The sequence below is a fragment of the Cyprinodon variegatus genome, unplaced genomic scaffold (genome assembly GCF_000732505.1).
Source record: "Cyprinodon variegatus isolate N-32 unplaced genomic scaffold, C_variegatus-1.0 Scaffold711, whole genome shotgun sequence".
In the NCBI taxonomy this organism is placed as follows: domain Eukaryota; kingdom Metazoa; phylum Chordata; class Actinopteri; order Cyprinodontiformes; family Cyprinodontidae; genus Cyprinodon; species Cyprinodon variegatus.
The window spans coordinates 321,785-333,403 of record NW_015151164.1 but is presented as its reverse complement, the minus strand read 5'-3'; the positions used below and the strand labels follow the sequence as shown (position 1 = coordinate 333,403).

The window sequence follows — 11,619 nt, the reverse complement described above, 5'->3', positions numbered from 1 at the left end:
AAATATCTAGATATTTATAAATATATATTAAATGTTTTTATCCATCCAACTATATATTCAATGACTATGTACATGTGGTCATAAACACCAAACATTATTTATCCATGCATAAAGTTGTTCATAAAAATTTTACATGATCTGAAAATACTGAATCACGACTGTTTTAAGAGGATTTTCTTATGCCACATTTCTGCAAAGTGTACTTTAGCAATGAGGTGGATCCTCATGTGAAGAAATGCAAACAAAATCCCTGTTAATGTTTATAGCCGGGTGAACATCTGCACCACATATTTTTGCATATTGGTGACTTTAGCTGTCATTTTGCATGTGGAGATAATTACAGTAATATTCTGATCACAAACTACAAACTATTTGTCTTTTTTTTCCCTTTTAAAATCTTATCTCCCCGATCTGAATAGTAGGTTATTTTGAACATGAACCTGCCACACTGAGCTGACTTTCATTATTTCAATATTGGTAAAGTATGATAATACAACCTACTAGAAATAAACTTATCAGTCTTTGATAAATGTGTTCAGTGTTTGAATTTCTGAGATATTGATCATATTCTCGTGGTTTCCTTTCTTAACCTGTAGCTTCTGAGCTGAGATCATAGTTGTTGGTGAAGGTCAGGTTCAGTGTTTCGCAGATTTGAGATGCACTCATATAGTGACAGATAAGCTGAGATTTGATGAATTCATTACAACAAAGAGCTCAACATGATGATTTATGAAATCAAACAAATAATACAGAGATCAAATGTTCAACTAAAGTTACGGCTCCCCTTGACCTTAATTAACAACACTTGGGCCACAGGTAGGTGCGCACCTTTACATTTCCAAACACACAGCCGCCATATTCATACCCACACATTTTCTGCATCTGATTTCTAGTGTTTGTCTCCAACACATATTCTCATAAAAGGTGAACTTGTATTTAATTTCATGAAGACATTTTCAGGAATCTGTCAAGTGTTTCTAGTAGATAATAAGTGCATCATTCACTATCTTTGTAAGTTACTTTCATTTTCCATCTGAATGCTCTTACACCTATTTGTCTTGTTCCTTCTTTCTTGTCTAACTTCAATACTTCTTTTCTAGTGCAGGCACACAGACATCAAATTTGCTACTGTCAGTATTCTTTAGTATTATCAGACGAAATTGTGTTTTTGGCGTGAATCTTTTCTATGTGATGACCATGTCCATTGTCTGGTGTCTGTCCGCGGCTCTTCTTATCAGCTCGGCTGCACTTACAGTTGGTGAATATTAAAATTTGTTAATTATTATTTTTTTTATTATTTCCCCCTTGATAAGCTTAGGGCTGGAGAACCTGAGTCGATCTTGTTCCTCTGCTAGGGGTGGTTGGTCTGCTGCATACTACAGATGATAAAGGGTTAATAGTTATATCAAAATGAAGGCAATATAACCATCAATCTAGTCATATATAGATATTGAAATATCTATATATATATATTTTTTTCTTTTTGCTCCATTTTCACATTTTTTTACCCATTGAAGTTTAAATTTATTTTTATAATTATAATAATCCTTATTATTTATTACATAACTTCTAATACTGTTGGAAGACTATGATTATAGTTATTTTACTGTATAAGGTTAGTTGCAACTTTAACTTGGTTTTACTTTACAGACAGGTTTACAAAACAGGCATTTAAATCATAAATCAGTGTTTGTTTGTTTTTACTTTTCAAGAAAAAAATTCTGTTTTCAATTAAAATTTTATTTTATTTTTAATACCGCTTCTGTCTTCAATAGGACTTAAGAAAATGAGGAAAGATACTGTTTTGGTAATTAAATTATTTTTTTCTTTATTGATAGATTGAGTTTTTGCTCCATCTTCCAGGCTAAGTCTATCAACAAGGATACAATTAGCTTCCATGGAAACTAAAAATTAAATTTTTCAGGTTTTAATTACGTTTTATAAAAATATAAATAAAATATTGTCAAAGTTCCGCTGCAGTTACACTTTTCATGCACCAGGGGAGCGCAAGTGAGCACGCCTTGGCCCCTCCCATATGCCCTCCCCCTGCGCCCCCTGGCCCTCCCACATCCTGCCCAGTCCCCCTCCCTGCTGCCCCACCCTGCCATCTGTTCCTTTTCACACAATGGCGTGTCCGTGAACATGTGCACGCACACACACACAGCCGGCAATCTTTTCTCCTCATTTCCTTTCACAGTGGAAAAACAGGATGAAGGGGCTCTTTCAGCCTTGAGGTTACCCTGGAAACCCCTTTATTCTTCTTCTGTCAAACTCTTACATCGTAGCACCAACATTTCTATATAGAGTGACAGAATGGACATTTAAAGTTTAAAGGGACTAGAGCAACAGCTGTCTCGCTGTCTGCCATAGTTTAGACAAAGAACCCCCCCTCCTTCGTTTTTTTTTCCTCACAGTTATAATAGTATAGTTCTCTTAAAGTTCTAAAGTCAAAACCCTGTAGAGTTAGTTTTATGTTTCCATGAAGTAAAGATAATTCTCTGTTATGTATGTGTTTTTATGCTCTGGATCAAATTCAGAACTTTTCTTTTTCCCCAAAGAGCTTTTCAGCTCAGGAATATTGATGTTTCTACAAAACTCCCTCTTCTCAGTTTCTGTTTAGACAGACTCCAGACCTGGAATGCAGAGTGGAAAAAGTGAGTTTGGAGTTATATAAAGTTAATGCGAGGGTTTTCTTCCATTGTGCCACAAGGGGGCCCATGAAAAACTCTTGATGCTACAAATATACAATGAAACACATCATCTGTAAGCTTTTAGTGGGTTAAAAATAAACCACAGTGATCTACAAACAGGGAGTGGTGATGAGAGGATGAATAGGCTCCATGAAAAGACTGAAAAAGCCGGAGTGAAAGAGAAAAAAGCTTTGCTTTATGAAAGAGGGATGCATCTTTTCTTTGAGTGGATGCTTTAGGTCCAGCCTGGTCAGATATGAAAGTGCTTTATGTTCTTTTAATGTCTTTGTTTGTCTCCTTTCATTCCCTTCTTTTCTTTTTCTTTTATGTTGTTTCAACTAAGCCTGACTTCCCATCATCCTGTTCACTCCACGGTTTCTCCTTTTAAGGAGCGAGGGAATGAGAGTGGAAAGGGAGCAGGGATGGGGTGAAGGACACACTCTGAGCTCACTAACTGATAAACAGACTCCTCTTTGTGCAGACGGACACACAGACACACAAACGACGCACACAGATACTTTGTTACATATTGACTAAAACCCCATCATGACTTGGCTCCTCGTGATTCTGCTGAACTCCCCCTTCTTTTCCCTCTCTTTATCCAACTTTCAGCTTTTTTTGCCTCTCCGTGTAATTAAAAGCAGATGTCAGCAATGGAAGAATTTCTACCGTGACACACACACACACATACACACACACACACATGGTGCCAAGCAGCTGTCGGGAAGGGGGGGTTCCAGGAAAAGAGGATTGCATGTCTGTCTGTGTTAAAGGGATATTGGTTTGTTTTCATAATAATAAGTTTCTTTTGTTGATCATAAAACAAAACGGACCACAAAAACATTTCTATCTTTTGATCTCATCTTATTTTTTAACATGTGCTGGGATTCCTGTGTGTGTGTATGTGTGTTTGGTCAGACATGTGTTCTGCTCCTGTCATCTCCTTTTTTCCTCCCCCACTATGACTAAGTGTAGCAGGAAGCGGTACACCCCAGCTACCACCAGAGGTGCCATCGGCTCATAAATGAAAAGCTCCTGTACATGTGGAAACCACAGAGCAGCCATTTTAAAATCTGCCCACCAGACCCCATTTTATGAATCAGCCGTGATGTCAGCACGTCTCTGAATGATTCTATTGGCTCCAGCGCAGCCGGGCCTCTGCGCCGTACATAAACACATATGCATCAGCTCTATGTCTGTCTCTCTATGAGCCACACACACTGACCCACTAACATGATGCTTCCACCAGGTCACCAGTGCTGCTCAAACAGATTATGCACTATCCTATATCTATACTGTAGTGTGTGCACTTTTTCTACAGATTTATTAAAGCTTTTTTACAGTTGAATGTAAATTCCTCCTGTATTATGTTTCTAACTTATTCTACCTTGTCATGTCCTCCTGAAGCTGATATTTGTGGATGATATCGCTCTGATTAATTTGAAGATTAGATTTGTTGAATCTTATTATTGCTTTTTTTAACCACGCAGCTGCTGCCTGCAGTGATTTTGTTTGCGCATAGATGTTATTGTCATTTCCTCACAGATGTGTGGATTTTCCTATCCTGTGTCTATACTGGTTTGCTTCCTGACTTTGTTTCCTGCACTTCAGAGGCTATGAGGGATGTTAGATGCCAAAAATAAAGCTATATAGTAAACATAATCAGTAGATGGTTGTTTTTCCATAATGTGAAATATTTATAAACAATGAAAATTGTTAGTTTTTTAAAGGTTTGTCATTTCTGTGGGATAAGTTTCATGAAGGGGAAACTGCTGCTGATGCAAAACGTCTCCAATCCACTGCCTCTGTATCTGACTAAATGAAGAGATGTCGTCTTCATTGGGAGTGTTGGCAATTAACAGACTGTTGTACTGAATAGTGTCTCTGTTGGAGACACAGTACGCTTTGAGTGGACTTATAGACAGATCAGTAGATGAATGGAGGAGTTGTTAAGCTGTGGTAATTATCTGGTTTTGTAGTGAGTGGTGAAAGTCCCACTGTTTGAATCAGGCCTATTCAACACACCATTAAAGCAAAAGTAATTGTACGCTGGGCAAAAAAACAGGATGAGGGCTTATATGGGAAAAGGAATAGGTGAAAAAAAGTTTTTTTTTCTGTATAAATTGAGAGGTTTGGTAGGCCTTTACATAAATATAGAAGAAATGGAGACCAGAAGGGACATCCATCCATAATAAAAGTTCACCTTCTAAGTACTCTGAGTAAAAAAAGGACGTTTGTGTTTGAGCATAGCATCAAGACAGTTAAACATGTGGAATATTGACCTGGTTAGTTTGAGTTTAAGTTTGTAGAAATTTTAAAGTGTAAAGAAAGACATTTTAGTCTAGTTCCAACAATCTGAGGTTGTTTTTTTGTTTTATAAGTTCTTGTGAGGAGAAGGTTGCATAGAGGCTGATTAGTCACATATTTAGATAAAGATATACAAGAAGTTAGCGATTTGTTTATTATCATTAAAGACATGGAAAGAGGTAAAGGACAACATAATCATTTTTCCTACCGGTCCTTAAACTTTTGAGGCATTATCAGTTTTGTGACATTGACCTGAAATGAATCAGCAGTGACTGATTAGATATTTTCTGACAGGAACAGCAGGAAAGCTGTGGCATCCAGAACCTTGCTGACCTTAGACCTAGCATGCCTGGAAACGGCACATTGTTTCATGACCAAAGCCCATGTGATTGCTCATCATTCACAATCGTTCTCATCCGGTTTATATCCACCCCCACACCCTGACACATCCTTACAGACACAACTCTGACCTTGTCAGAGCTAAATAATCTAAATTGTGTCTTCCTGGTAAATGTGTGGATGAATACATTTATTATAGTCTCTTAATGCCCCACAGCAAAACGATGTCTGATTATATTTAAAAATCCAGCGCTCACAAGAAATGTTACACCTGTTTTTTAAGCTGTTTCTTGTTGGTTTAGTATTACCCAGATATGCTCAATAAAAATCCAACACCTCAGTGACATACAGTTAGAACAGAGCGAAGAAGCAAACACTGTCCCTTCTGTCACTTCTTATAATCATCATCTAGACATTTTATCCCTCTTATCATTTATTATCTTTGAAAAATATGTATATATATCTATATATTCAAGCTTCAAAGTTGTTTACATGAATACAAGGGTTTGAATGCCATCTTCTTTTCCTTCTTTTGTTTTCATCTCCAGCTAAAAAAGATCAGAATAATGGAGAGGATAAACAGCCAACGAAGAAGAAGGTGAAGGAGCTAAAAGTCATTGATTCAAAGTCATCACAAAACCTCTGTAAGTAGGTTATACAGAACAAATCAAAACCAGATGGCTTGAAATGTTTTATGCGTTTAAACTGCAATATTTTCTTTTTGTTTTCATGCAGCAATTTTCCTGGGATCCTTCCGCATTCCATACGAAGAGATCAAGAATGCCATCTTACAAGTTAATGAGAAGATTCTTACAGAGTCCATGGTTCAGGTACCAGAGATATGCTTTTGATTCTTTTTTCTTTTGTTTTGTTTTCATAGATCTATATGTCTTTTAAAAGTTTATATAAAGGCTTACATTTCCTCTGAAGCCCAGAAATACACGTTTATTCTTAAATTACTTTTGTATTTTCTCCCTGTGTTGGTCTATTTTGAGTCAGATATGTCAAACATTCCTGAATATAATGTTGTTTTGCTGATTCTGTCTTGTAGAACCTGATAAAGCAGCTCCCTGCTCCTGGGCAGCTAGAAACCCTTGCAGAGATGAAGGATGAATACAATGATCTGGCTGAGTCTGAACAATTTGGAGTGGTGGTAAGAAACCATAAACACTCATAAAACTTGAAAGAGAAGTGAATTTATTCAATTAAAGCAGTTTTATTGAGCCCTTAGATAAACAAAATTTACTTTTCAATGTCAGAAAAAATATTTGGGTTTGAGCTTCATTTTTATGACTTGCATCAGTTTTTAAACAAAAAAAAAAAACTTTTTAGCAGGTTACCCACAAACAGGCTTAAATTGGAAGGTAACCGGACTTTCGGGTTTTTTATGAAGATGTTTTGAACCTATCCAGGAGTCTTTGTCACTTATGTTGGCTCACACCAGAGCAATCTTTAATTGGAGCGCTGATCTACTGGCTCTCCTATGCTGTGCCATGCGTGGATTGCATACACAGCACTGCTCAGCTTATATTTTAGTTTTCTGTCTTTAGGTTGCCCCAGGTTCTGTCTGAGTGTGTTGTTGAGTCTAAAACTCCCTCTGAGTTTCTCAGAAATTCCTGACACATATGGAGTTGCATATTGTTTTTGCATCTCTTTCTCCTCTGTGTTTAATGCAGTGTTGTTTTTCCTGCTAGTGGCTTTGGCCAACTTATCAAACGAATAGTTAAGATAACCTCGTGCTTCTAGTGATTTCCTATCATGTTTTAGTTCCTTTTTGTTTCTCCTCTGTAGTTAAGGGAATATTGTCAACCCTGTAACTCAGAGGTCTGATAAAAAAAAAAAAAAGAAAATAATAAAAAAAAGAAAGAAATGTATGTTCCAGCGTGTTATGTGAGTCAAAATTAAGGTATTGGTCTGTATGTGTAGATTTCCAGTAAACCTCAGTATTAAAACTTCCATTGTCCTCAACCTGCACAGCAAAGTCCAGAAAAGGCATCCTGTTGTTCTTTGCTTTCTCTCTACTGAACTTGATGTTTCCGTCCACGTAGTTGATGTGATTGGTGATGCCTTAACCTCCTGGGTTTGGATTTTGACCCTGGTGTCAACTATGTCTCTTAACCAGTTAGCTGGTTGTGTTCCCCTGTATGTGCTGAGTGCTCTACTCCTCCATATTGATATTGGTAACAATGGGGAGCCCATGATTTACCCATGTGTCTGTCGCTAAATGTTATCACTGTATTTAAAGTATGTGGTTGATAGGCAGAGGTAGTACAGGTTATATATCTGTTTAGGTTTTAGTGGTCCTTTCTTCCAGGTCTTCATCATGTTCCAACGGTGTCCTGACTATTTATTGCTGCTGATTTGGGAATGCAGGTAAAGAGAGGTTAAATCAAAAGAAACAATGGTTTCACATGGAGCGAGTCTCAAACACTGGACTCCAGAAATAAAGTGTTTCCAACGGAGCCAAAATTGTGGCAAGATGTTTTGCAATATTGTTTGTCACAGAGTTAATACTGCTGACAATGGGCCTCATTGGGACCCCTCCCTTTGTTTATTTTTAAATTATCTATACGGTCATCACAATATCCAACAGTATTGTTGCTGGATGTTTTCCTAGTTTTAAATAGGAATTTATATGACTTTAATAACAGTTTGTTTACATTTCTGAATTTAAAACACTTTTTTTTAAGATTTAAAAGTCACGTTTAGATTAATTACAGCTTTTTGATTTAACTACAGAATAATGTCAGAGGAGGCCAGGCAAGTTTTCTTAATTGGTTGGGATTTTTTTTTTTTTGCTGTTGTTTATTTTATTTGTTTGTTTTTTGTCCTTAAAATAAAAAAGGACCTTTGATAATCCTTTGTTTTAAATATCTAAGGCATGGCAAGCAGTTTGGTTTGATCACTTCATTTCATTAGTGCTTGTAAAGCATTCTGGTACTGGTCTGGTTGGAATCCCACTTTAAGGAGAGGGACCTATTTGTGTCCGTGGATAGCTTTATATGCCAGACCAGAACAAAAAAGATTGTAAAACTAATTAATGTGTTAACCTTTGGTAGAATTGATTAGTGCAGCAGTGTCTTCACGGGTTTGTCTGAAAGGTCGATCAGGCATTTGCAGTTGATCCTGAATGCTGCTGCCTGCAGTAAAGTGGTGCACATCATCCCAGCTCTCAAGTTGTCACAGTGATTCATTGTATCCCATAGAATAGATTTTACTAATATCTATATAGATCTATAAAACACTAGATGGCTTAGCACAAAAATACATATTTTTTGTCTGTGCATTTACCACCCAGATCTCTCACTAATCAGGGATAAACTCTCAACAAACTGTAAAGCCCTGAAACCGTCTGTTACTTAAATCACAATTAAAAACATATTTTTTAGAGTGGCCTTTTAATGTGCAATCTAAATATTTGTATTGAAGTTTCAAGGTTAATTTTTGTGTTACTAAAAAAAAAATCTTTCTTTTGATAAGATTATTTTATTTTTAATTATTTGCGTTGCCTTAATGCCACTACAATGTACTTTTCTTTTTTGTTTTTTTCCTAATGCAATTGAATTGTTTTGCCTCTAAAATATGCTATATAGATAAACTTATCTTGTAGACTATTTAAGAAAGGTACTAAAGTTATTCCCATCTGAAGCAACTGGTTCTATGGATAAAGTAGTTTTCTAAAACTGTAAAATTTGAGGTGTGTAGGAATATGAGCGTGTTGGTGAGTGATTAGTGTAAAGCCGTCTTCATAACTAGAAAGGGCTACATGAATTCAGTCAGGGTTAAAACATTCACACGCTGGTAACCTCCTGAGAAAGAAGAACCTTTTAATCCTCTATACTCTGGTTTCTCCAGATGTCCAGTGTGAAGCGTCTGATGCCACGACTTGAGGCCATCCTGTTCAAGCTGCAGTTTGAGGAGCAGCTGAACAACATCAAGCCAGATGTGGTGGCTGTGACAGCTGCCTGCGAGGAGCTCAGGAAAAGCGAGACCTTTGCCAAGCTGCTGGAGATCATCCTTCTTGTCGGGAACTACATGAATGCCGGCTCTCGAAACGGAGCCGCATTCGGCTTCTCCATATCGTACCTGTGCAAGGTGAGAACAAGACATGTTGATACATGGGGGGAAAATGTATTCACAAGAAGATTCACAGAGCAATCACAAAGGTTGACTGTTATTCATTCAGAGCTTTGGAAAGCCCCTTTTTCATCATTTTACACTGTCACTATAACAAGCCCCTATGCATTTCCTTTTTAAGGTGATATATAACAAAACAAAGTCCTGTCAAGTCGAAAATATTTGAACTAAAAACCCTGAGAAGTGTTAAATCAATAGATGTTTAGCTACTTATGTCAATACTTTATAGAACCCTAATTTCATTATAACTCAAGCCACAAATTAGGCGTGTCACTGCAGCACATTGTTCTGGACAAGAAGTTGTCCCACAAATAGTTGCAATAACATAATTATTACCATTTGGTATGAATCCAAAATGCTCCCACACTGCAGCTATCGCATTAGACTGAAACTAGTTCCATAGTTTGTTGTTTTTTTTGTCCCTTCAAATTTCAGCTAGCATTTATCTGTCTTGCTACTCCTCTGTCATGAGACTCTCATGCTACACTCGCTACGCTAGGTAAACGATAAGAAAAGGGTGAGTGGAACGTTTGTCTTTCACACTCTTTAGTAGAAAGAGAGGGAAACAAACAAACACAAACATTTTAATTAATTTCATTTAAATGTCTCATGCAATTACTTTAATGTTTAATGTGAGTGCTACTGCAAGTCATTTGGATTTATCTCGACCAATGTTGCATATCCACCAGCTGATTTACTTTCAGCTTTTTGCTCACTAATTAAGGCTCTGTTAGAATAGGGGAGCAGATCTGTTAGCATCTTGATTAACACAGTCCAAACTTTCATTACATCTCACTCCATGCTGATGGAATGACCTGCTGCTTGCTACTAACACAGTGTCGGCACTTTCCATCTTAGAGAAACACCTAATCTACATCTCCTAATATGTACTTCGCAAGCATCTTTTTTTTTTTTTTTTTTTTTTTGCATTTCTCCCTTTGCCTGCACTCCATTCCCTCTGTGCTGTCATGCCTGTTACCTCTGATGGAACCTGACTGGTGGTCTTCCCTTCAGATTGTTTGTTGTTGGCTTTACCTTTGAATCCATTGATATATCCCAAGTTTGGATTGATGTGTCTGCCAAATGTATTAACATAATCTTGCCAAAAAATTCTCCTAATACAGGTCTGAGCTTGGACCATGCACAGCAACTTGAAGTTTTCACACCCCATATCAGTTTCCTTACAAGCTAGAATTAGAAAGGATGATTTGAGAGATTTCACCACTTTATTTCCAGATTATGAACAAAAATTGGAAGAAATGGTTAAAAACATCCCCACAGCATGATTCTGTCACCACTATGTTACAGTTTATGCCTATTATGCTTACCCTGTCAAAGTCACAGAGTTTTCCTTGATGGCTGAAAAGTAAAGTTTTACTCTCATCTGAGCATAGCACCTTCCTCCATAAGGAAGTTACCAGCATTTCTCTTACCAAACTTTAAACATTCCCTCTTATTTTTAACGGTGATTAAAGGCTTTTTTCTGGCCACTTTAAAGCCAGGCTGCGTGGAGTCTACGCCTTATCGTGGCTTTAGGGATAGCTACTCTGGTATCTGCTACTAAACTCTGTAACTCCTTCAGGGTCACCTTTGGTCCCAGTGCTGCCTCTCTGATTAGTGCCCTCTTTGACAGGTTTGCTGTGGGACCGTGGGATTTGATGGTGCTTGGGAGAAGATCAAAGATTTAGATCTTTTTTTTTAATCCAACCCTGACTTGTTTGGAGAGCTCCTTAAACTTCCTGGCCTTTTGTGTCTTGCTTAGTGTGAGCTGCCGAAAAGGTATAGATCAGGGGTCACCAACCATTTCAAGGCTGAGGGCTACTTCATGGCTATCGAATCATAGGAAGGGCTACCAATACTGACCTATGAACAAGAGGGGTCAGCGTTCACCTAAACTTTATCCAAATTAAACACATTTTTATTGTAAACTTTTCATTTCTAATTTTCCTTTAAACATTCTAATTTTAAAATCTCTATAAATGCTAAAATGCCCTATATGATTACTATGATGAAATGCTCTATAAATGATTAAAAAGAAGAGTCACAGAATAAAATAAAATTTCAAACTTAGCCCACTGCTGAGTCGCTGTTTTCAGGAGGCGTTGAGGGCACCCCATGTGGTCCTTGAGGGCCCCTTGGTGCCCGC

General features: G+C 37.4%; 1 protein-coding gene across 2 annotated transcripts in view; it reads left to right on the top strand.

Moving 5' to 3' along the window:
* The window catches only part of diaph1 (diaphanous related formin 1), a 132,959-nt gene that overhangs the window by 94,764 nt on the left and 26,576 nt on the right, over window positions 1-11,619 (top strand). For both annotated transcript variants that reach the window (XM_015394854.1, XM_015394853.1), the window contains 4 exons: window positions 5,885-5,980; window positions 6,072-6,166; window positions 6,388-6,489; window positions 9,192-9,431. In XM_015394854.1, coding sequence (XP_015250340.1) covers window positions 5,885-5,980; window positions 6,072-6,166; window positions 6,388-6,489; window positions 9,192-9,431 — 533 coding nt within the window. The remainder of the gene's footprint in view (window positions 1-5,884; window positions 5,981-6,071; window positions 6,167-6,387; window positions 6,490-9,191; window positions 9,432-11,619) is intronic.